The sequence below is a fragment of the Primulina eburnea genome, chromosome 4, assembly GCF_022965805.1.
Source record: "Primulina eburnea isolate SZY01 chromosome 4, ASM2296580v1, whole genome shotgun sequence".
NCBI lineage: Eukaryota > Viridiplantae > Streptophyta > Magnoliopsida > Lamiales > Gesneriaceae > Primulina > Primulina eburnea.
The window spans coordinates 2854004-2880842 of NC_133104.1; the positions used below are offsets into that span (position 1 = coordinate 2854004).

At 34.6% G+C, this 26839-nt stretch overlaps 4 protein-coding genes across 4 annotated transcripts; 3 read left to right on the plus strand and 1 right to left on the minus strand.

Annotated features, from left to right (window-relative positions):
• The first annotated feature begins 1537 nt into the window (after positions 1–1537).
• LOC140829694 (NAC domain-containing protein 1-like) lies at positions 1538–3336 on the plus strand. The gene is made up of 3 exons (XM_073192999.1): positions 1538–1873; positions 2339–2619; positions 2722–3336. The coding sequence occupies exons 1-3, from the start codon at positions 1705–1707 to the stop codon at positions 3109–3111; spliced, it is 840 nt and encodes a 279-aa protein (XP_073049100.1). The 5' UTR covers positions 1538–1704; the 3' UTR covers positions 3112–3336.
• A 4725-nt stretch (positions 3337–8061) lies between these two features.
• LOC140829603 (uncharacterized) lies at positions 8062–10059 on the plus strand. Its single transcript, XM_073192917.1, has one exon. It carries the CDS (start codon positions 8062–8064, stop codon positions 10057–10059), a length of 1998 nt encoding a protein of 665 aa, XP_073049018.1.
• Positions 10060–10683: 624 nt separating this feature from the next.
• Positions 10684–11910, plus strand: LOC140829695 (uncharacterized). Its single transcript, XM_073193000.1, has 3 exons — positions 10684–10901; positions 11051–11152; positions 11224–11910. Exon 3 carries the CDS (start codon positions 11230–11232, stop codon positions 11725–11727), a length of 498 nt encoding a protein of 165 aa, XP_073049101.1. The 5' UTR covers positions 10684–10901; positions 11051–11152; positions 11224–11229; the 3' UTR covers positions 11728–11910.
• A 1211-nt stretch (positions 11911–13121) lies between these two features.
• Positions 13122–14768, minus strand: LOC140829696 (casparian strip membrane protein 1-like). Its single transcript, XM_073193002.1, has 3 exons — positions 14140–14768; positions 13921–14044; positions 13122–13404 (listed from the first exon to the last, which is right to left on the minus strand). The coding sequence occupies exons 1-3, from the start codon at positions 14349–14351 to the stop codon at positions 13171–13173; spliced, it is 570 nt and encodes a 189-aa protein (XP_073049103.1). The 5' UTR covers positions 14352–14768; the 3' UTR covers positions 13122–13170.
• Between the last annotated feature and the right edge of the window lie 12071 nt (positions 14769–26839).

Below are 26839 nucleotides of genomic sequence, written 5' to 3' on the forward strand. Positions count from 1 at the left end.
TAATGGTACAACTCAAATCTTTTAAACCGCGCAGCAGCTCAAACACCACGGTTCGATCGCTCTACCAAGCAAGGACAATTATTACATCCAACAATCTCCCTCTCAATAATTGCACGCCTTGCAATCAGTGAGAATCGAACCCGTGACCTTGGCTCTGATACCAATTGTGGGACCGAACGCTTGCCGCTTTACCAAGAGCTATAGCTAGTGGTAATGGTGCAACTCAAATCTTTTAAACCGCACAGCAGCTCAAGTATCACGGTTTGATCGCTCTACCAAGTACGGACAATTATTGCATCCAACATACTCTTGATATATTTAGTAACTTTTGGCACGCGTTATGTGCCTGTATAATTTTTTTATAATTAATTTAGTTTATATTTAAATTATGGTCATACAATAATCGTAAAAAATAGTGAATCACTAAACTGGAATTTTTTCAAAAAAAAAAAAAAGGAGTGGTTCAGTAAAATGAACCAGGTAGGAGATGAACCAATGACTTATTGTATTAGAAGTTTGATATTTTATTAATATATTGGAATATAGATAATTTATGAATATTAAATAAAGCTTCACAAATAGTATTCACCCGTCTCTTTATTAATTATTAATAATTGATATAGATAGTAAAGATACATGCATGCATGTAGACATAAGATTAGAAGGAAAAAATTCCAAGGCCGAAATTGTCTATCCAAGAAAAGTTCTTTCTGATATTTTGACTAGAAGAATTTAAAATAATCCTAGCAAGCAAGTTTGTTAAAGAACCATAGAAATTAAAATAATACACCAGAAGATAATGTATTCGCACATATATATTACTCTAATATTATCCACAACAACAAAAAAGGACAAAGAATGATGTCTAATATTATCCGCAACAAAAAAGGACAAAGAATTATGGTATCAAACAATTGCTGCGGGGTCAACATACTAGGTTGGAAATAGCAATGAATATATACAAGTTCAAATACTTAATAAAAATATTTGGCAGCTAGGGATATTCCTCGGATTGCTTTTGATCAAATATTTTTATAAAGTATTTGAACTTGTATATATATAGAAAATTATGTATTTGGCTGTGTAACATATTTATTTTTTTCATCGAATGCAAATTAATCGAAAATAAAGTGAAAAATATGTAAATTACGAGACTAAAATGATAATTTCGTTGATCGGATAACGGTGACAACTCATCCACACATTCTCTAACAAATTAATAAAAATAAGCCATCTTTTTATGTCTAAATTTGAATGGGTATTTCATATAAGAATTGTATCAGACATTACCCATTCCCTAAAACAAAATTTTTTGATTTCAAAGTTGATTAATTTGACCCAATCCCACCAAAGAAAGCATGGCATGCATAGGTATCCGGTCATCCATTACGTAAACATATATGCTAGGAATATGATCATAGGAAAATAAAAAAAACAAAAAAAAAACCTATGACGTAATAATGCATAACAAGACAAAAAAACATCATTATAAAATAGCCTGCCCTGTCCTTGTAAACATTTCAAACTCTTCCCTCGTCTTAATATTCTTCTTATCTCCAATACCCACCCAATTCCTCCATCCAACCAAAAAAACCCGTTAAAAAAAAGAACAAGTTGTTTTGGAACTGTATACTTGTCAATTTTTGTGGGTTTTTCGCTTTTTACCAATTCATTTGCACAAAAAAAAATAAAGAAAGAAAGAAGATGGTAGGACGAAATTGCAAAGAGCTTCCTCCTGGATTTAGATTTCATCCCACTGACGAAGAGTTAATTATGTGTTACCTTCGAAACCAAGCTACATCGAGGCCATGCCCTATTTCCAATATTATTCCTGAAGTCGATATCTACAAATTTGATCCTTGGGAACTACCTGGTTAGTGTGTATATATATATATAAAGTATTGATATAGTGAACACTCGTTGTGACCATTTATGTAAGTGACGATTGAGATGACGTCCACCTATTAGATGTACAAGCCGCTACCTCACCGTGCTCATATAGTTTCCGTGTAGGTGCTCGCCATATACGTGAATTCATTAGGTCTAAAACTTCAACCTTGTTGATTAAGCTATTTAAAGATAGTCGTTTTGTGGATATTATATTTGCCTATAGATTGAGCAATAATTTTGACCAAACATTATATATGTGGATATTTTATTGGTTAGAATTAGAAAAAAATATTTTCCTATTTTGGTATCACATCATGTATATGGGGCCGTTGAGACAAAGAAATGAGTTCATTTGAGTGTTCCAAAATTATAAAATAAAATATAAAAAAATGGTGTTTATATTGCATCAAATATATGGCATATAACATGTTTGCCTTCTCCAATGTAGAGAAAGCCGAAGTTGGAGAGAATGAGTGGTACTTCTTCACCCCGCTAGATAGGAAATACCCGAATGGTGTGCGCCCGAATCGAGCTGCGGTTTCGGGGTACTGGAAAGCCACGGGCACAGATAAAGCCATATACAGTGGATCAAGTTATGTTGGGATCAAGAAAGCCCTTGTATTTTACAAAGGTAAGCCACCCAAGGGTATGAAGACGGATTGGATCATGCATGAATATCGATTGATCGACTCGAAATCGATTCCCAACAAACAAAATGGATCTATGAGGGTAACAACTTCTTTTACTACTTAAATTTGTCGATTAGATATCATCCCAACAAACTAAAAATAAATAACAACTAACTTTTTATTTTTATTTTTAATGTTTCAGTTGGATGATTGGGTGCTATGTAGGATCTACAAGAAGAAGAACTTGGGAAAACCCGAAGATCAAAGGGTTGAGAACACATTCACTCAAATCCCATGTAACAATGAGACCCAAGTACCCCAAAAATTAATTCCCAGAAATTTTTCGCTAAGCGATCACTTATGGGAGTTCGATTATATAAATTCAATCTCCCAACTTATGCATGAAAACTCCTACATTTTACCCTTCAATGTTCAAGAAACAACTAGCAACGTCAACAATGTGAATGTTCCGCGCAACGTCGTCGAGAATCGAATAACACGAGTGCAACATCCATTCACAAGTAGTGCAACGAATTTTCAAGGGAATCAGCAGCCAATTTTTGTGAATCCAATGTACGAATTACAGTACTGATGAGGAGATAAGCCCGAAATTGTGAAATTTGAAGGGGAAAAAATGGTTGAATTTGAATATTGTGATATTTTTCAAGGCAGAATGTTTTAGTAGCTAGATAAGTCAGTTGTAGAAATTTCATTTTTTAAATATATAGTATGTCCGGGATTGTTTGTGAAATATTAAATTTAATATTTCTTGTTTTGGCATGATAAATTAAAGGCAAAGTCCTTTTTGTGCCCAATAGTATAGCATATACTCGTGTTATATTTTACTTAATTATAAGAGTGACGTAATTTAAAACCGAGAAATAAATACATGAAATTAAATATTTCAGGAAATATTTGGAGGCAATAATTCACATTAAATTAGTTGCATTTAAAAAATTATCCTGATATTGTAATAGAATAATACTTTATATTAAACAAACGCCATGCGATCGTGATGTATATTAAAGCCAACTAGCGCCGCCATTTATATAAAAAATTGCCATTTCTGGGTAATAATTAGACGTAATTGGTGGCTGCTTACTCTTGGATTAGCATTCATACCAACTCCTAAAAAGGATATTCTGGTTGGAGAAGTCTGAAAAAGTATATTATTTTATTTGATAGATAACAATAATGGCTATATATATATATATATTTTGACTTAATTTAATTATTCAATTCATTATTGAAGCCAATTTGATTATAAAGGTTCAAACACGTTACATATTACAAAAAAAATCTATAAATAAGATATAATTCTCATTATTCAAGAGTCTCATTTTTTTAATGCTTAAACTCTTTAATTTTACGCCAGGCAAACCCCGGCTTCTTTACACCAGCTACTTGGACTCGCTTAAGAACTAGTTGGAATACTGATTACGATTACTTGGATCCATTTACGAGTCTGTAGAATAGTATGGATAATCACAATTTTATTGTGTGCATACAAAAAAATTACAAAATATTAACCGGCTACCGATGTGACATGAAATATTATATATATGAGATTAAATATGCTTTGATATTACGTGGTATGGCGGAAAAAATAATAAAATTTAGGGAAAAAAATGATATATTAAGACCAAACTTTGACGATTTTAATGAATAAAAAGGAAAAATAGACTAACTTAAAATCTTGATTACTCCGTTCTTAAATATGCAAATTCCGAGTTATACTTTCATCATTACTAACTCAATGCACATAAATTTATACATAATTTATCTATAATTTTAAAAATACCCCCGGATAGGCCGTAACATCTCATCTTTGATCCCAGTGTCAAATAATTTCCATGTTATTTAATTAGGTAAAAAAATATATATCTATACTATTTATATATAGTTTATTGAGAATGAGCACTGATTTTTATACCAACTAATTTTAATTTCATTGTATATTTTAAAATTTTATATAATATATATCCTTATTTTATATAATCTATAGTATTTATAATATATATATATATACACATACTATATCATTAAATTTGTTTAATAAAAATATCCCAAGATTGAATTATCACCGTGTCACTCTCATTCAAAACTATTTTAAAACTCCATAATTTTTTATAAAATCTATATAATTTTAAATTTTTATATAAAACTACTTAAACTCAAAATTAAAAAAAATACAATGCACACATCATATGTCGATTGATACTAGTATAAATAAAGTATTATATTAATTTATTGTAAATATATATTGAAAGGAAATAATATTTCGATTTTAAATGATATATTTTATTTATTTCTTTAATATAGTTTTCCATGTTGATTTGATTGAGCAAATATTTAATATAATTTTGCTTTCCTTAGATAATGAGATCATAATTCAAGAGATATGGTATTAGTGTTTAAAAAAGAGTTTATTCCTAATCAAACTCTCACTTTCCTTGTATTTTAGGTTTCCTTGTAGAGATATGATTCTTCACCTATAAATAAGAGGTAAAGCTCATTGATAAATGTTGCTTCGATATCGATCATAAATACACACGTAGCAGAGGTTTGTAGAGTAAAATTATTCTCGAAGTCGTTGCTGTTTGGAGTGGTGATTCCCGCATTGCGCTGAATGTTGCCAACATCTATAGACAACATCCGTAACGATGTTGACTGAAGATTGCATCTAATTGATAGTGGTTTCCGGGATCAAGTTTTGCTTTCTTGATTACGTTTATTTTTGTTTTGGTTATTTATTTTAGAGAGCTTTTATTTTCTCAACTTGGTTAGGAAATTGATTTTTGGTACAATCACTAGTGATATGTTTTTGTGTAAACATTGTGGTTTTCTAGTGATTAATTTTTGCCATAAGGCACCGCACAAGTATTTATACTTAAATACTTGTGCATATTTAATCTTGTCCGTCTATTTATTTCAAGTCAATTTGTGTTATAAAATTTAATTTTCCGCTGCATGTAGATGTTGTCCGAGATGTTGTAACATCTGGCACAACATTTAATTCTGACAAAACACAAATTTACTATTCTTAATCTTATTCTGATATTTTTATTATTTTTAGCATCTGTCGGACAAAATAATCTTTACATATATTATGATTATATTTTGGTTTTTGTTTGATGTTCTAATAATAATATAATATTTATTTGTTTAAAAAATTTATGAATTTATCATTAAAATTTAAAAAGAAAGTATAATAATATGCGAATGGGTCCCAAAAGTAGGGAACAAGCTGATTAACTACTGCAGAATACACGACTGGTTGACCAAGTCAAAAACATAAGTCGCGCCTGTGCCGACACGACTTTTACTTTAATGCAGATCCACCTAATGTAGACCACGTGTTATGGAACTTTAGTAATATTCACTTATCTAGATAATTATGATATTAAAATTAAGTTTTCTGGTATTTATACATTTAACAAAATTATGGACGGTAAATTTTTACTTTTTGACAAACATTTTATTTTAATATAATGTCTTTTTGTGTGCTCGTATATTTTTTTTATGAATAATTATTTTTGGAATTAAATTAATATTTAAATTATAAAAAATTATACATAAAATATTTATAATTATTATTTTTAATTTGTCACATGATTGTTTGGATAATATGTGTTTCGTAAAAAATAACGATACAATTATATCAGAAAAATATTTGTAATTTGTTTAAATATAATGTTAATTATATCTTAAATTTTTTTTGAAGTAATTCTTTAGTGAGGTAAGATTAAATCGTTCATTTGTAAAATGGTCATACCAAGAGACCTAGTTATTTAATATAGGACGTAAATTTTTATATATAGAATTAGTGTATGCATGCATATTTTGTGTACTCGTATAATTGAAATAATTATTTAACCATAATAATTTTTTATTTTCAAATTAATGAATTTTTCTATATTTTTATTAGGACATTATGAAATTTTTTATGTTAAATAATAATTGTGTACGTGGAAGCTATTTATTTATTTATTTACAAATTTTACACCATGGCACCAATGGCTACACTAATGTAATCAGATTTTATAAAATACAACAAAATTAGTTATATTAGTCTTCAACTTAATAATATAGTATAAATATTACTTCCGTGAGACAGATCGAACAGATATATATCTAGACAAAAAAGTAATATTTTGGCATAAAAATATTATTTTTAATGGGTCAGGTCAAATAGTAGATTTTGACTTACAAAATTAACTCGTGATACTGTCTCTTACGAGTTTTTGTGATATATATATTAGTATATATTTGAACACACACAATGTGGGTGCAATATAAAAATTATTATTATATATAGAAAAAATTAATTTAAATGTAATTTAAAATATAATTTAATATCTTATATCTTTAATAGTAGCACTACAAAAAAACGGTATGCTTAGCGACGGTTTTATAAAAAATCGTCGCTAAAATGGCGACGGTTTTTATTTTCCGTTGCTATATAGCGACAGTTCTTTAATAAACCGTCCCTTTAAAAATTATAGCAACGGTTTTATAAAACCGGTCGCTAAAGTAGCCACGGTTTTAAAAAATCGTCGCTATAATAGCCACGGTTTTAAAACACCGTCGCTATAATAGCCACGGTTTTATAAAACCGGTCGCTAATATTGCGACTGTTCCACAAACCCGTCGCTAAACTAAACAGACGACGGTTTTATTAAACACCGTCGCTTTTGTGAAGCGACAGGTTAATATTAAATAGTCGCTATATTGGCGACGGAAAACAAAACCGTAGCTATATTTAACGTCGGTTTAATTAAACCGTCGTTATCTTCTAAAATAGCTACGTCTTTAAAACACCGTCGTCACTTTTTGCGACGTTCAAAGTTAAACCGTCGCCGATTTAGATCGGCGACGGTTTCTAAATTATGTCGCTATTAGCGACGGATTTTGAAAATCCGTCGCTATTAGAATCTTGGGAGGAATTCTCGCTTCTGCAACTGATTTTCTTCACACCTCTCCTCTGTCCCTTCGCTCACATTTGCGATCGATAAACAAGTCTTCTCTCGTGGACGGTTTTTAATTCAACTCAAGTAAGTTTTTTTGCAATTCAGTTTTTATTTTTTGTATCGTTTATATATAATTAACATATAATATATTGTTAGTATGTATATAATAATTTTTTGGAAAACTTGTTATAAATCCTGGGAGGATGTTAAGACGACATCCCACACTCCCGGTAAGGGATACGACAAGTATAAAAGTCTATAAAATTTTTAAGCAAAATAAATTATGACACGTCATTATAATAATTAACATATAATATACTGTTAGTATGTATATAAAATTTTTTTGGAAAACTTGTTATAAATCCTGGGAGGATGTTAAGACGACATCCCACACTCTCGGTAAGGGATACGACAAGTATAAAAGTCTATAAAATTTTTAAACAAAATAAATTATGACACGTCATTATAATAATGTGATATGATATACATATTTGTTTAAAAATGACTAATATTACATACAAGATTTAATTTGAAAAGAAAAATACATCCTACTTTTTATTTTGTAGGATAAAATGGATAACGATAGAAATTGGATGTATCGTCGGTTGGAGAATGGATTTGTAACGGCTGAATACTGTGTTGGTGTAGAGTCGTTTGTAGCATTTGCACTTAGTCATCCTGAGTGTTTATTAGATGGTAATATCCGTTGTCCTTGCAATCGAAAAAAATGTCAGAACCAAACATATGTAGATGAAGATACTGTGAAGGTACATCTCGGTCGTTATGGATTTGTACCGGATTATTATAACTGGTATTTTCATGGAGAGGAGTATATTCCCCCGGTCTTTCCTAATTTTAATATGGAAGTTCCTTCGTCATCTAGGTCTCGTGTAGCACCAGCAACTGCTCAAACTACAGCTCCGGAATTTTTGGATTTTCTGCAACAAAATGTTAACTTTGAAGAGAACCCAGAAAATGAGAATGTGAATTTTGGTGAAGAAAATCAAACAATAAATAATGTTCCTGAAGATCCTGAAAGTCCAAACAGTTATATTAAATCATTGTATGAATGCATTAAATCAGCCGAAAAAGAAATTTGGGATGGAAATCCACACGGTCATACTGTGTTGTCTGTGCTCGCTCGGTTACTAAAGATGAAACAAGAACACAACATGTCCGAGCGCAATTACAATGACATGTGTCAACTTATGTCAGAGTTGTGTCCGTCTGATAACTTCGTCCCTGAGAGTTTTTACGCGACCAAAAAAATTATCAAAGATCTAGGGCTTCCGGTTGAAAAAATTGATGCATGCAACAATAATTGTATGATATACTGGGGTGTTGACGAGGGTTTAACAGAGTGTAAGATATGTGAACATCCTCGATACAAACGTAGTAGAAGTCGATCTCGAAATCCTCAGAAGAAGGGAACTCCGTACAAGATGATGTATTATTTTCCGATCACTCCACGTTTGCAAAGACTGTATGCTTCGAAAGCTACAGCGTCACATATGCGTTGGCATAATGACCATCATTTCGACGGTGACACTATGACACACCCTTCTGATTGTGCAGCGTGGCGTCATTTTGACGCTTTGCATCCATCTTTTTCAGCAGAAATCCGAAATGTGAGATTAGGATTGTCAACAGATGGATTTCAACCTTTTGGACAAAGTGGGCAGCAGTATTCGTCATGGCCTATCATTGTTACTCCATATAATTTACCACCTTGGATGTGTATGAAAGACGAATACATGTTTTTGACTGTGATTGCACCTGGACCAAGTAACCCCAAAGATAAATTGGACGTATTCCTTCAGCCATTAGTCGCCGAGCTACAATCCTTGTGGTCTAATGGTGTTCCCACGTACGATATCCACGCCCAACAAAATTTTGATATGCGTGCAGCTTTGATGTGGACGATAAGTGATTTTCCCGCGTACGCAATGTTGTCTGGTTGGAGCACTTCCGGAAAACAAGCATGTCCCCACTGCATGTCTGATTCAGACGCCTTTACCTTGCCATGTAGTGGCAAGACATCATGGTTTGACAATCACCGAAAGTTTTTACCTGCAGATCATCCACTGCGTCGTAGTAGGACAATGTTTCTAAGAGGTAAACAAGTGTCACAGCCGGCTCCTATCTCTAAACCTGGGGACGAATTGCTGAAAGAGTTGGACGAATTTGGTTTTAGACCTTCGTATGAGATGTACTCTGATATAATCAATAAGCAAATTTGTAGCTTGACTAGATGTGGTTGGAGAAGACAGAGTATTTTTTGGGAGCTGCCATATTGGAGTACGAACCTTATAAGACATAACTTGGATGTCATGCACATTGAGAAAAACGTCTTTGACAATGTCTTCAATACGGTTTGTAATATACAAGGGCGTACGAAGGATAATGCCAAATCACGAGCTGATCTTGTTCGGATGGGTATTAGATCCGAGTTGCATCCATCTACAGCAGACGGGAAATTTCCGAAAGCAAATTACACACTTGACAAGGATGCTCGAAAAGTTCTTTTTAGATGGCTAAAAGAAGTTAGATTCTCTGATGGATATGTGTAAGCAAATTACCGTAAGCACTTGTAGTCTTCAAGGTATAACACATGAAATAGAAGTTGGATATATCGTAGTGTGGGAAATATGTTCTTAAGTGGTGAATTTTGTGTTGGTGTTGACATATTTATAATAACAAAATTTTTGTTTTTGCAGCTTACATAATATGTCTGGAGAACCGCCTCCTCCACCGCCTGATCACAGGATTCAGCTTACTATCAGGGATGGGATGTAAGTACTTTTTTTTTCATCGTAAAGTAATTGTTTAACAAAATTTTGTTCTACTTATTTAATTTTTTTACGAAAACGATTACAATAACATGTATTCTTGGTTTTAGATTTGAGCAACATCATAACAGTGTCTCGAGATACATATCGAGACAGTTCGCAATGCAGACCTGTGATCCAGGCTGGTCGTGGAGACATGTGACACCTGAGCAGCGACAGTTTTACTGGGAGAGGTTTTGTGTAAGTCCTTATTAAAACAATCAATTTTTCCAATAACATGTTTAAATTTTTATTAACCTATTAAATTACTTAAATATTCCACATTGCAGTTGAGGTATAGATGGGCAGCGGATATTGATACTCAGGTACGAGACCTGTGGTTACGTAACAGTGCCATCCTATAAAGTCGGACCATTTATCGTTGGAGGAGCAGGGGCCAGCCTCCACAGACGGTCACGCCTGAGAGATGGGCTGCTTGGACTGCTGCTTGGCAGCAACAGGATTGGCAGGACAGAGCTGCCAAGAACAAGGCGAACAGGAACAGCGAGCCTGCAGGGGTAGGTACAGGGACGTCGAAGCACATTGCAGGTGCGAAGACATACAGCGCTCACGGACATGATCTGGTATTTCTTCTAGTTTAATAGTTTTCAATTGTACTTTAACATATATATATATATATATATATATATATGTATATAAATATATATATATATATATATATTTGTTTACACTTTTAAATTATAATGTTTTACAATTATTAAATTTATTTCAGCGAGCACAATATGGCAGAGATCCTACGTCGTGGGAGCTGTACGTACACACACATCGACATGTAGACGGATCTTTCGTTGACACGCGATCCCGCCTGATCCACGTAAGTTTATTAAATTTCGTTATTCTCATTAACGTTTCACTAAAAATAATCCATTTTTATCAACATCACAGGAGAACATGGAGCGATCTTTGGCTCAGTCACTAAGTTCCGGTGAGGATGGATCAGAGCCTGTTGTCCCCAGCCCACAGTCGGTAAACAGCATGTTCAAGACTGTGGTTGGGGGGAAGAAGAAGGGGAGGATGTATGGGTGTGGGTCCATGGCCAGCACCTTTTATCCCGATGAGATGGCTCCGGGTCGACGTGGTAGGTCATCGGATGTCGGTCCGTCGTCTGAGTCCCAGCGCGAGGCGGACATGCGCCAGATTCTGGAGTCATCGTTACGTCGTAACGATGAGCTTTGCGAGAGGATGCGGGCTACAGAGGCGGAGAACGTCATGCTGAGAGATCGCATGACGTCACTAGAGGAGCATGTCCGACTCCTGGTTGCAGGCATGTCACAGGGAGCTACCGCGCATACATCAGGTCGCACGCTGTCTGGACCAGGCACTTCTCACAGGGGTCGATCTCGTGGGGCAGCAGTTGGTTCTTCATCCCGTATTCACAGATTTTCATAGAGTTATATTCCTCCGACGCAAGAATACGGGGACGAGGACGAGGATGAGGACGATCAGGACGGCGACGACTACGACGACGATGAGACTCAGTCACCGTCACCGTAGTGATGTTTGTTTACATTTTTTTGAAGAATATTTGTATCAAACACTAGTTTGGAAATGTTATTTACTAATATGATTATATTTTTCAAATATGTTGTCAGTTTTTTTAGTAATTATACGGTACAATTGTTTTAATATATTTTTATTTTTAAAAAAAAAAACGGAATGGTGAATAGCGACGGAACAATTCTAACCGTCGCTACAATTCGCGACGGTTAGTGAAACAACCGTCGCTTTAACTGGCGACGGTTGTGAAAATACCGTCTCAAATTAAAGCGACTGTTTTTAATTGACAGTCGCTAATCGAAGCGACGGTTATTTCACCATCGTCGGTATATTTAGCGACGGTTAGAAGCATAATCGTCGCTAAATATAGCGACGTTGTTGAAATTACCGTCGCTACAGTTAGCGTCGGTGTTATTTTGACCGTCGCTATACTGGAGACGGACTTCATCCTATAGACGGTCGCCAAATTGTCACGGTTATTGTGTCGCGTCGCTTGGGTGAGGCGACGACCCAAAAGGTCACGGGTCAACGGCACGTCGCTAGAACCGTCGCTTTGACCAATTCGCGACGGTTTAGCGACGGATAAACCCGTCGCAAATTGCTTTGGTTTTTTGTAGTGTAGTATTGAAAGAAAGTAAAATTAATAAAATGATACAATGATGGTTAAATACATAAATTTAGTTTGATTCACAAAGTCATCAAATTCGGTTAGTAAGAGGGTTTCTTTCTCAATATATCTTATTAATTTTACTTTCTTATTATTATATTAATAATTATTATTATAATGAATCAAAACTTTTAGGTGGATTTGAAATATGGATTACAAAAACCATTACATTTAAATGCAATTTAAATTAATTTCCGTGGAATATTCCTACTAGTTATTGGAATACAAAATTTTGCAAAGTAATTGTATCATGATTTGCATTAAAATTTATTTAAAATCAATAGTTTCTTAAAATCATGTGTTTTTAGAGCACAGATAAAAGTCTCGTTTTTATTTCACTGTCATTATGTGATTTAAATTTTGCCCGTAATGATATACAACTCATCGTTGTAGCATAAATGACTTGAATTTGAAAACATACATGATCAAAATCGTAAAAGAAAAAAATAAATGATCAAAATTATATTTTTTTTTCTAAAACTTTAGTTCGTTCGTACTCGAGAGATAATGTATATATATTAAACAAACATTAAAAAGAAGGAGTGGAGCATTTTGTAACGTTTGAATACTACATTCAATAGGTCAGGCAAATTCTCCAGGTTCCATGACTAGAAGTAGCTAGAAAAACAACAATACTGGCTTTAAAACTTGAGCAGATGTATACATAATTACTGTTCAAATCCATGGCGGCGCATGGATAGCATTGCGCCAGATAATGTGATCAACAAAACCAGGATAAGAACTGCAGCAAATGATCCAATTAAAGATCCAGTAATGCGCTCGCAGAAGTTCTGGTACTGTTGGCAAATGGCAGACCAATTGGCGGAAGCATTGCCTTTATGTGCTAAATACACTATAGCTGCTGCTGCTGAGGCTCCAGCAGCAAGCACACCTTGCATTATCTGCAGGACATATAAGAACAAAGAAAATCACTTAAAATAAAGAGTGAATAAAGTTCAATTATCATAATTGCAAATTGAAATGCAATTGTAAATCAGGGTTTATTTTGAAATTTAAAACAGTTTCTTATTTAGTTCGTGCATGCACGTCCCTTGAATTCGTTGGACTTTATATTGATCGTGTCAAGCTTTATTTTTCAAGAAAAATTGAGAGAATAGTCAGATTTGTCTAAGTTGGCTTATTTTTTTGTTTTGTTCATTGAGTTTTTTTGCTTTTAAGTTCTATTTCGTTTGAGTGTCCACGTGATATCAAAACACGACGTTTAATAATTGAAATAGGTCAAAAAAACAAAAGTTAACTCACAAGACAGCCACCAGATTTTGACTAGATAAATTATCAAAATAAAAAACAGACCAACTAATTACACGACGATTTTAGAAATTTTCCCAAAAAGATGATATCAAGGCTTACTCTCGAGCTATATTAGAAGTAATAGTTTTGACAGAAGCACAACTTACGGAGTCCAAGAAGATCAGCAATGCTCTACTCTTTGCTGCTTTGATCCTTATAACATGATAGATCGACATTGGGAGAGTGAGAGCAAGGTATCCACATACGACTGCATTCACTATCACGAAAACCCTTTCGCCACAGAACATGAGATAAAAAAATTAAAAACAATATATAATTTCATATAAAAAAACATAACAGAAGTCATGTTAAATTTTACTACAAACCTGAAGGCCGAAATATCATCATACTGTGCTTGGAACAACACTGTCTGTGTCGAAAATGGGAGTGTTTCATTCGTCGTTCCCATTGCCACGGCACTTCCTAGCGTCCCGACAATTGCAACCATTCTTAAAACAAGATCAAGAATGGAAATCCCTTTTATCATCCCTTTTTCCTTTGGTGCTTCACGGGGTTCAATCGGTCCTTCTTCTTTCATTTTCGATTATTTTAACTTTTTTTCTATTGTTTTTGGCAATATGAGTAGAGTTAGTTGATATTCTAGAGAGATTTGATCAAGCAAAACCTTGGATTTATACAAGGACTTGATCAAACCTGAACAAATTTGCATGCCAAAGCAAAGTTTGGATCTTCCCAATTGTAACCTACCAATGGGTGTTTAGAAGAGTGGATGTTAGGTTTTGCAGGCTTGTTCTTATATACTTTTGCATACTTCAGCAATCCCAGTATTGATTATTTTATGAAAGAAATAACATGATTTTCCTCTACATGATAAAGTATGAGTGAATTATCTAATACTAACCCTACCTGCTCTACTATCTATTTGTAGTTATTAAGAAGGTGAATTCCACGTTTTGTTGCTGATTCTTGGGACACAAATTATATAAAGAAATGGTAGAATAAATATGAGCAACAAGGATCTATACGAGTTATGCCAACAAATTGAATCAATGGTTTTCTGAATCAGCTCGAATAACATTTGATTCGTAATTAAAATTATCGAAATTAAAGTTTAAAAATATTTTATTCGATAAAACTTGAATAAATTATTAGATTTTGTATTCGACTTCAAAATATAACTCACACTTGATAATATTCTTGATGATATTCAGCCTTAATGTTGAAAACATGAATAGCATTCCATTTGATTTGGATCGTTTACTTCCTAGTTTTATATATTCGGAAAACATTAAGAAATTGTCATTATGATAAGAGCTTACTAAACAAAAATAGTGAACTTAAATCACGATCAGATAAAATTCCCTTGATTAATTTAATTGCAAGATATGCTGTTATTCAAAGAATTGGAACAAAATCTAACAAAACCCTCTTATTTATTTCATAAATACATATATTTCAAAATATTGTATAGTGTAAAATGTTGTTTTTTTTCGATTCTTACTTTGATTAACGTAAAACAAAAACAAAAAATTCTCTCTAGACTTCAGTACTGTAAATAAAGGCAAAAATTGTGTGAGACGGTCTCACGGGTCATATTTGTGAGACTAATCTCTTATTTGGGTCACCCATGAAAAAAGTATTACTTTTTATGCTAAGAATATTACTTTTTATTGTGAATATGAGTAGGGTTGACCAGTCTCACAGATTATGATCCGTGAGATGGTCTCACATGAGACTCACTCGTAAATAAAACTACTGCGTTACTCGTACATATATCGCAATGCACATTTACATGCAAGAAAGTCGAAAAATTTGCAAGATTTAAACATAAATCTCATAGCTCAAACACGAGTTTTCTGATTTTTGAAGTTGTTTAATCGACTATAAATTATTTCAAAAAGATCACTGATATAAAACCCAAAACTTATCTTAAACTTTTATTTGCAGATGATTTAGGTTCACACACATACATATCAATATATATATATTGTTTGAAAATTAATGCGAATTCAGCATATGGATTCAAGGGTACTGAAGAACAAGGGAAAATGGTACATGTCCGTCTCTTTTCCTACCACGATATTATTAACAGACTCAAAGTTCCTCGCAAGCAGATTGACAGTCATTGGTAGATTTCGATCACTACAGCGATCTAACATCCGAATATGACATTGAAATGTAGCCAAAGATGACTTGACGACGATAACATATATATAAAAAAGCCTGAAACATATATAAGACACAATTCAAAGATTTCACCGGCAAGTCATTCTTGGCTGCGCAACTAAAACATCGTACTTGGATTAATTCCATAAGATTGTGCTTGGATTAATTCCATAATTTTAAATTTTTATTTTTTGGATTGAAGAAATTCAAGAATTTGCTTAAATGAATTTATGATGGACGAGTTTCAAAACCAATCATTTGCTAATTTATATAAATGTAATGATAATTATGATGAATTTGAAATACACCAAAGATGAATGTCATTTCTAATTCAATCTTTAAATCCCTCCATCCAATGGCAACACGAGTGAATTTCAAATCCACTTTATATATGGTTTATCCGAGGGGCAATCCGAGTTCATTTCAAATACCCTTGTTTATCAGGTAAGTAATCGTGCCAAAGTTGTGAAATAATCTGAATTCTTTAATCAAATGTTGTGGATCTCAATTTGGTCGTACGTTCTAACTCTTTCAAAATGACTCCAAAAAAAGAAAAACATAAAATGAGAAATATGATGAAATTACAGGAGGAATCCATTAACAACATCAAATCTAATTAAGTTGCTATGAAGTTGATCAACATTTTACAAGGAAGATTGATGAACATATGGAATATTTAGAAAACTTTGCTACTGGAACTAAAAGTTTAAATGAACAGACATAAAATTGACATAGAATTCTGGAGAGTTTTGTTGTAGCTTGTGTGTTGATTTGTCGATGCCGCTTCTCATTCTTTTCATTGCTTTTTGTCACATTCCACATGTTAGTTTAGGTTGTATTTCACGATCTCTCCACAATCTTCCATTTTGGGTAGTGGCTTTGACTCGTTGCGTCGTGCTTTTCCAGGGCCAACTGCAACTCTCTTGGGCTTTCATCTGTTGGGCTTATGCTTATGGGCTTCCAAGCTTTTGTGGGCTTCTGGATTATTTTCTGGCACAACAATTGCCCATGTAACCAATTTAGCAAGTGGGCCAATTTGGCTAAATTGGTTATTTTAGGGCATGCTCATCTCTTCTTAGGTTTATAAATGAGCCCAAACAACAACTCGGCTGCTGCAAGGAAATTTTTTTTACCAAGATGAGCTAATAGCTGAAACATGTCTTTTCAAAAAATAAAATTCCCTCGCACACTCCTTGAGCATTTCGATTCTTCTGGTGTTTCTCAACATGTAACTCATAAATATAATCCATTTGCAATAAGAGATCCTAGTTTATCCTCATTTCCCTTTCCAATCTTATTCTCCACTCTCCATTCCTCGATTCCCGCACCAAATCCTCAAAGCCCTACAGCCTTCCTTCCCACTCTCCTTCGATCTTCCATTAATCCACCTCCTACAACTATCCCCACGCCGGAAAACAGAAACGCCGCCTCGCCTTGCCGTCCTTCGTTCCTCGATTTCGCCAATCACCCGGACAAATTTAGTAAACTGTGAACCACGGCCCGCAGCTTACTTCGCGCACTGTTGAGGCCCGCCCTTCCCTCGCGTGACTTGTCCTCGCAGCAACGCCCTTCGGGATACAACGGATTTCGCCCACACTTTGTTGGATTTTGTTCTCCGAGTGTCGTGAGTTCTTCTCTGCTCGGTTTTGATTCTTCTGTTCGCCACTCACCAGCCATGCAACTCCAAGGAACAGGTAGACCTTCGGGTTTCCTTTTTTAATTAACATGGTAGAATCAATTGGATGATGCTCTCTGTGTTTGTTCGAAATTTTACGTCGATGTATTGGGCTATGTTTTGTGTTGGCATAGAATATTGAGCACTCTTTGATGATGATCATTATGCATTGGTGATTCCATGTTGCTTGTTACGTGAAAAACTCCTATGCCACATGGCACCCTTTTTTCATCATTGCCCAAGTTTTCTCCTTTAAAGGTCTTCATGTCTGTGATATGAAGTGACTTGTGTGTTTAACTTGTAGAGACAACCATTTATATTTCGCTTGTGGGCATACACTCTCCTAACCGTCGAACCAATTCTCCTCCATTTGCTACTAGCATGTCTGTTCCTGGATATTTTTACCTTCATCTGGTTCTAGTTTGTCAAATCCTACTTTGCCTTATCTCGAATTTTTTTAACTTTTGCAGGCCTTTGACAATCGCAGGCTTTCAACGATCATCGATGAAGATTCCTGTGAAACCCAGACTTTTTCTGGTGATAAGCCTAATTTTGTGATAAATAAACCAAAATCTATGATTTGATAAGATATTGATACTAGATAAAAATATAAGATTTGATAGGATATTGATATCAGATAAAGATATAAGATTTGATATGATATCGATTCTAGATAAAGATTTGATTCAGAATTCAAACGAGAAGATAATACACGATCTCGATAGCAGTTCACCCCTCTATAAATAGGAGAAGCTCCCATTCAGAATTTGCACATCAAATTTTCGAGTTTTGCTCTCAAAATTTCGAAATTCCTCTCCAAAATTCTGCACGAGTTATCAAAATTCTGTTGAAGTTCAGAAATTCGTTTTATCTCGCTCGGGTACTCAGAATCCGATCTTCACTGTTCAGAATGTGCTTTCATATGTTTCAAATAACATATCCAAATTTCGGCCAAATCCAACGGTTAGTTTTTTGTTTATAGCATTCGCAAGAAAACTGCTCATATTTTAGGTGGAAATTCAGTATACCTTCGGTTTTTGTCCATAAGCAGATCAAAAAGTATTTCAAACCCGATCTCCACCATTCATAATATATTTGACGAATGTTTGAACGTACTGTGAAATTTTGAGCCCGATCCAACGGTTCAATAAGGCACAAAGAATTTTTCAAGACGGTTGATTTTTCGGGCGATGTGCTGTTGCGATTTCGAAGTGTCGGTTGTATGATTCTTCTATGTTTCTCGAATTCTTCGTGTTTTCTTCAAAGATTAAATTAAGTGGGCTTGTTTTAAATGTGTACATTTCGGTTATGCATTTCGTGTGTTTTAAAAATTCGGTCGAGTACAATTCTTCTTCTACACCCTTCTGGTTACAATTTTTGGCATGAGTTGTGTTTTGACACATTGAGAATTCAAATTGATATGGGTGGGAATCCCAACCATACGTACCTTTACGCGGTGGAGGAGGTAACCGCTATACGGCCTCGTCCCCTTAGAGGAGTAAAAATTAGGGACTGATATCAGTAAACCATAGAAAGTTGAGGAATCTCAGTGTCTGGTAAAGGTTATGCATGTGATATGAATGATGTTATGTAAGTCATGGGATTTCGAAATTTTATGCATGTTGTTATATTGTGCTCGAACGGCTCCCTTACTCTACCCTCTCTAGATAAATCAGAAGAAGAAATAGAGAAAGAAGAATCAGACACCAGTTTTTGGACTGATAGTGGACACATGAAGAATTTTGATTAAGAATATATTCTTATAAGTTTTAATTCAAGTTAAAAACGCTTCCGCATATTTTTTTATCTTTTTCAGAGAACTATTATAAGGACGACTCTATTTTTATGGTATTTATGACATAAACTGGTTTTGGTTTATACTGTACTATGAGGCTTGTTGTTTAGCAATTATGTGATTATTGAATAACGCCGGTGTCGACTAACCCCGGTCTCGGGGCGTGATATTTAAGTGGTATCAGAGCCACCAGGTTCATAATCCAGTAGAGGAAAATTTTACCAAAGTGAAGAAAAGAAAAAAAAACTTTCAGATTTTTCTTGCAAAGAGCCGATCCAGTCTCCTTCAGAATGACGCAACGAATAATATCCACAACGAAGTTCGAAGTTGAGAAGCATAGTCCGAAAACGCAAAAATCCTTTGTTTAGGCATCTGAAATCGCGTAGTTCTATTTTAGGAAGGTTTCGTATATCCTATAACTTTCTGAAGAAAATTCCAATTTCGATTATGCCAACTGTTCTGGAACCCTCTCGACGTATTCTTTCAATCCATATGTTTATCTCTAGACTTTCCATTTTTGGAAAACTTCTAGAAAAATCTCGTTCAACGCGTTTCTTGTAGTGCTTATCGGATTTTTTTTAAAGAATTGGATTAAGGAAACAATTAGTATTGACTTATATTGTTGAGATTGTACCTATCTAAGATAAGTTGACTTAAGCTTCTGACTTAAGATGAAATATTTGATTTGGGGACGATATATTATTTATGGGGAAAAAAAATAGTATGGAAAATCTGAAATAAGAGTTATACTAAGTTTTGAATATTACAATACAGAAGTTGATTTTTGGGAAATAGTGACCTAAGTGAAAATTAATTTGGATTCTTAAGAATGCTAAGCGTTAACATTAAATATGTATGATTTTGGGTATCTTGTTTAAATGAGTGTGGGTATCAATATCTTAAGGTTAGGAAATTTATATTATTTTGGGATAACTAGTAGATTACGAACTTATGTGAATAAAATAAGTTATGAGATATTGGATATCGAGGAAAGTATAGCATAATAAGTTTTGAATTTTTTTACGGTACTAAGAATGATTAAGGAGAAAGACATTCAATAAAATAGTTGTGTTGGAACTCTCTAAGATCATTGTCTTGTTGAAGTAACATTTAGCACAAGAATTAATTGAGGATTAATTTCATTCATACAAGGTTGAATAAGATTTTATTTTATGACGACTGAGTTATAATTTTTGGGATTTAAATCAATAGACTATAGATTCATATTGAGTTAAGTTCTAAGCTTTTATATGAGTTTTAAGTTCTGAGATGATAATTGTGATAATTTCAAGATTAAATATAATCAGTATCTATTTGCATATGTTCCGTGCCGACTCGATTCCAAGCATTTTAGTAAATTTGATGTCATCATATGGATGGATTGGTTATCTAAGAGCAGTACAATAGCAGATTGCTGGAATAAGAATTTCAAACTCCGAACCGCGAACCAAGAAGAAATAAGGTATCATGGCAATGCCAAGAGACAGAAATACATTCTTTCTTCCCAGACTTGGAAAGCCATAAAATTAGGAAAATAAATTTACCTAGCAATGGTGAACGAAGTGCAGGAAGAAATTGGCTCAAGCTGGAAGATACCCTAATGATGCAAGAATTCCCGAACGTTTTTCTGGAATAATTCTCAGGATATTCTCGGACCACGAGGTTGAGTTAAAATCAATGTGGCTCTCAGTGCTGCACCAATTTCAATAGCACCATACCGGATGACGCCAACTGAAATCCAGGAGCTAAAAGAATAACTCCAAGAATTGCTAGACAAGAAGCAATTTCAACTGAGTACGTCTCCATAAGGAACTCCGGTACTGTTTATGAATAAGGAAGACAGAAGTATGAGATTGTTTATAGATTATAGAGAAGTCAATAAGATCACAATCGAGAATAAATACCTTCTTCCAATGATAGACGATCTTTTTGATCAACTTAAAAAAGCTAAAACTTCTCCAAACTCGGCATGAGAACATGCTACTACCAATTGAAGGTCAGGACTGAAGATTTTCCCAAAACAGCCTTCCGAAAAAGGTACATGTATTATGAGTTCACATAAATGCATTTTGGCTTGACGAACGTGTCGACAGCCTTCATTGATCTAATGAACAGAGGTTCAAGCCATTACTTGACAAACTTTTTAGCGATTTTCATCGAAGGGATCCTCATTTACTCACCAAGTGAAGAAGACCACAAAAAACATCTCCATCTCACTTTTCATAGGTCAATGGAGAGAGAATTTTATTCGAGTTCAATAAAGGTGAGTTTCAGCTACAAACCATCACTTTCTTAGGTCATATAATATGTGAGGCATGAGTATTTGTGAATCCTAAGAAGTAGACGCAATCAAAGACCGGCCAAGACCAAGGACAATGACAGAAATTTAGAGCTTCTTATGATTGGCGATCTATTATCGGGATTTGTCCAAGATCTTCCCTCAATAGCAATACAATTTACAAAACTCACAAAAGAACTCTAAATTCAATTGGAGCAAAGAATGTGAGAAAAGTTTGAAACCTTAAAGATGAAACTTGCAGCCACAATGGTGGTAGTGCTGCCTGATGAAGGCAATGATTTTTTCAATTACAGAGATCCGTCAAAGAAAGAGCTAAGATATGTGCTCATGCAATAAGGAAGAGTAATTTCCTTTGCATCAAGGCAATTGGAACTGTATAAGAAAAACTACCCAACTCGCGACCTTGAGTTAGCCGCAGTAGTTTTTGCATTAATGAAGCATTACCTTTATGACGCCAAGTGGGAAAGAATTGAACATGAGGCAGAGATGGTGGATTGAATTAGTTTGACGTAACGATAAGCTACATTCCAGGCAAGGCGAATGAGGTAGCTGACGCTTTAAGTCGGAAAAACATGGGTAAGATAATTCTAGCCTCACTAGCAGGGCAATCGTGCTTTGAGAAATGGTTAAGCAAAACCAGTTTCATGATCTTGATGGGAAATTAAGATTTAGTATTAGAAAAAGAAAAGAAATTTAAGATTAGAGTTATGTGAAATGATAAATTGGAATTTTGATTTTTATCTTTTAAGATAATATTTTTGAGGTTTACTTTAGGTTGACCGTATTGAGTTATAGTTTGAATTTTTGGAATTTTACATTACTACAAGCATTGGGATAGGAAACAATTATAATTGGGATCCAGCTTATGCATTGCCGGTTTATATAGAAGTTGAGAAATGATTTTTGATATTTATATTGGATTGAATAAGAGATTAGTCTTTATATTAAATGTTCAATGAAAAAGTTGATATTGATTTTTTGGATTTCAGTTAGAGTTGCATTATTAGGCTACATTTGGATTCAAAATATTTTTATTTGGGTTTTCCTCTTTCATAAGACAACTAGTTCATCAAGTTATGATCATGAGATATGCGACATTTGTGTTACAGTAAGTTGTTGTATATTCAATGATTCTAATAATTCTGGTTCAATAGGAGTATTATAATTGGGTGTAGCAATAGAAGTAATAATAAGAAAATATTGTGCTACAAGTATAATTCAAAGCATTAGTAAGTCAACACTTTAGTTATTAAGATGTCTGACAAGAATCATTGGGATATGATTTAAGAATTTTAGACGATTTTCTAATCATACTGAAAGAGAGCCACGTGGGATAAAGAATACGAGAAGAATATTCTTTTATATTCAAAGATCAAGTCAACCCAAGTTTCGAGGACGAAACTTTACATAAGGTGATAGGAATGTGAAACCCCGACTTTTTCTGGTGATAAGAATTTTTATGATAAGCCTAATTTTGGGATAAATAAACCAAAATCTATGATTTGATAAGATATTGATACCAGATAAAAATATAAGATTTGATAGGATATTGATATCAGATAAAGATATAAGATTTGATATGATATCGATTCTAGATAAAGATTTGATTCAGAATTCAAACGAAAAGATAATACACGATCTCGATAGCAGTTCAACCCTCTATAAATAGGAGAAGCTCCCATTCAGAATTTGCACATCAAATTTTCGAGTTTTGCTCTCAAAATTTCCAAATTCCTCTCCAAAATTCTGCACGAGTTGTCAAAATTCTGTTGAATTTCAGAAACTCGTTTCTCTCGCTCGGGTACTTGGAATCTAATCTTCACCGTTCAGAATGTGCTTTCATATGTTTCAAATAACATATCCATATTTCGGCCAAATCCAACGGTTAGTTTTTTGTTTATAGCATTCGCAAGAAAACTGCTCAGATTTTAGGCGGAAATTCAGTATACCTTCGGTTTTGTCCATAAGCAGATAAAAAAGAATTTCAAACCCAATCTCCACCGTTCATAATGTATTTGACGAATGTTTAAACGTACTGTGAAATTTTGAGCCCGATCCAATGGTTCAATAAGGCGCAAAGAATTTTTCAAGACGGCTGATTTTTCGAGCGATGTGCTGTTGCGATTTCGAAGTGTCGGTTGTATGATTCTTCTATGTTTCTTGAATTCTTCGTGTTTTCTTCAAGGATTAAAGTAAGTGGGCTTGTTTTAAATGTGTACATTTCGGTTATGCATTTCGTGTGTTTTAAAAATTCGGTCGAGTACAATTCTTCTTCTACACCCTTCTGGTTACAATTTTTGGCATGAGTTGTGTTTTGACACTTTGAGAATTTAACTTGATATGGGTGGGAATCCCAACCATACGTACCTTTACGCGGTGGAGGAGGTAACCGCTATACGGCCTCGTCCCCTTAGAGGAGTAAAAATTAGGGACTGATATCAGTAAACCATAGAAAGTTGAGGAATCTCAGTGTCTGGTAAAGGTTATGCATGTGATATGAATGATGTTATGTAAGTCATGTGATTTCGAAATTTTATGCATGTTGTTATATTGTGCTCGAACGGCTCCCGCTTGCTGAGTATTTCCCAAAACACTCACCCCTTACTCTACCCTCCCTAGAGAAATCAGAAGAAGAAATAGAGAAAGAAGAATCAGACACCAGTTTTTGGACTGATAGTGGACACATGAAGAATTTTGATTAAGAATATATTCTTGTGAGTTTTAATTCAAGTTAAAAACGCTTCCGCATATTTTTTTTATCTTTTTCAGAGAACTATTATAAGGACGACTCCATTTTTATCGTATTTATGATATAAACTGGTTTTGGTTTATACTGTACTACGAGGCTTGTTGTTTAGCAATTATGTGATTGTCTAATACCGCCGGTGTCGACTAACCCCGGTCTTGGGGCGTGACAATTCCACCACGGTGGAAGTCTTCAACCACATCATTGACCATTCCTACAATCACATCCCCCTATCAATTGAGAGCGCCAACATGTTGTTCCCACTATCCACTCTTGAGTCAAATGTTCTGTTGTTGAATTATACAATCACGCCTCTCTTTAAGTTTGATAAATCTATGTCTTTAGCCCCGAGAGGACGTAAATTGGAATGCCTGGGTCGATAGACTGAAAAAATTCGATGGGAGTGTCTGGCAAAAACAAGGTCTTTATCAATTCGTTCAAATGTCCACCGTTGACCTTACCTTTAATATGGATCTCCTTGAAGGTGCCATTAGGTTGTGGGCGCCGCATATAATTCTTTTATATTCCCCAATGGCCCCATGTCTGTAACTTTACATTATGTCTTTCAACTTACGGGTCTTCCACTCATAAGGAATGAATCTGCCAGACTAGTGGAAACTTCAGACTTGCCCTAACTCCTTGATCAATATTTGAACCAATCCTGCTACTCCTAGGTTGTTTGCTGTTGGTGTGGGCTGAAACAAACCTTCCCCACTAGTGAGGAGCGCATAGCTTCTATGCGGGTTCTGATATGCAAGTATCTTTTTTGTCCTTTTTCCGGAAAACCTACCATGAAATACCTTGCCCTTGCTAGGTCTTTGAGTGTTGGGCAGGTACACGGTCTGGTGTTATGTTTCTGGTGTCCCTTTACCACTGGTTAAACATAGCTGTGAACGACGCATCCCTTTCTAAGCTCAATGGAGTTATGTGGATCCTCCAAATGTGGTTGTTTTCTTATTTTCCTGAGCTAAAATCTCCACCGAGACCCCTTCCTGAGCATTTATCATGGAAGGAGCTCATGTCTTGTCGGAGCGACTTCACTATTGCAGAGGTTTGTTCTTTTCTGCAACCTTTGTCTTTCGCTCAGGCGGTCCATCTTCCTCTTTATTACCACAATTACGGCCGACGACTACCCATGGATCGGACACATGGCTACCAGCAAAAAAACCGATGTGTTATCCTATGTTAAAGATTTGCGCATTACCATCCTCCATCCTCGTTTCTTAGTAAATGACGGGACTTCCCCCCGCGATCAGAGTACCCACATCTTTGAATTCTATAATCCAGCTTTGTATCCTTCTCAATTGGGTTTATGTCCGACTATCCCCTCTAATGCTTTATACCTACCTCATCCACTAAATGATATGATGAAGATGGAATTGTCCCAGAAGAAGTTCACTTCCTTGTTTCTGATAGAGCTGTCATAATAAGCAAAATCTCTCTATGGTCAACATGAAGTTTGTTGAAGCCCCATCACCACCAAAAACTGCAACTCTTTCCTTCATAGCCTCTTTTTCGAACTGGTGTACGAGTCTTTCAACTGGTCTTCAATCTGCATCAGTTTCTTCTTCCTGTGACCGATTACCTTTCCCAGTGATAGAGGAATTCCTTCATTCTTCTCAATACACTTTGGAGGCATCGTGTCCCATCGAACGTTTTGTTAATCAGGAAAATTGCGGGGCGTGCCAGGCACGTGATCGTGCAAAAGTTGTGAAGTAATCTAAATTCTTGAATCAAATGTTGTGGATCTCAATTTGGTTGTACGTTCTAACTCTTTCGAAATGACTCCAAAAAAACGAAAACATAAAATGAGGAATATGATGAAATTACAGGAGGAATCCATTCACATCGAATCCAATTATATTGCTATGAACTTGATCAACGTTTTTACAAAGAAGATTGATGAACATATGGAATATTAGTAGACTTTCTACTGGAACTAGAAGTTGAAATAAACAGACATAAAATTGATATAAAATTCTGCAGAGTTTTGTTGTAGCTTGTTTTGTTGATTTGTCGATCCCGCTTCTCATTCTTTTTCTTTGCTTTTTGTCACATTCCACATGTTAGTTTAGACTGTAATCCACGATCTTCCATGTTGGGTAGTGCCTTTGACTCATTGCGTCGTGATTTTCCTAGGCCAACTTCAACTCTCTTGGGCTTTCATCTGTTGGGCTTTTTCTTATAGACTTCCAAGCTTTTGTGGGCTTCTGGATTATTTTTAGACACAATATCTTGTGAACATCACACCATATGACATAAATTTAAAAAATTGTCAGATTAAATGAGATGATCATGTGATCATCTCGTGTAAACAGTGTACAGTAATTGGTGCTCTGTTTTCAACACAGTAAAAGATCTAAATCCATTTTATATTCAAGCAA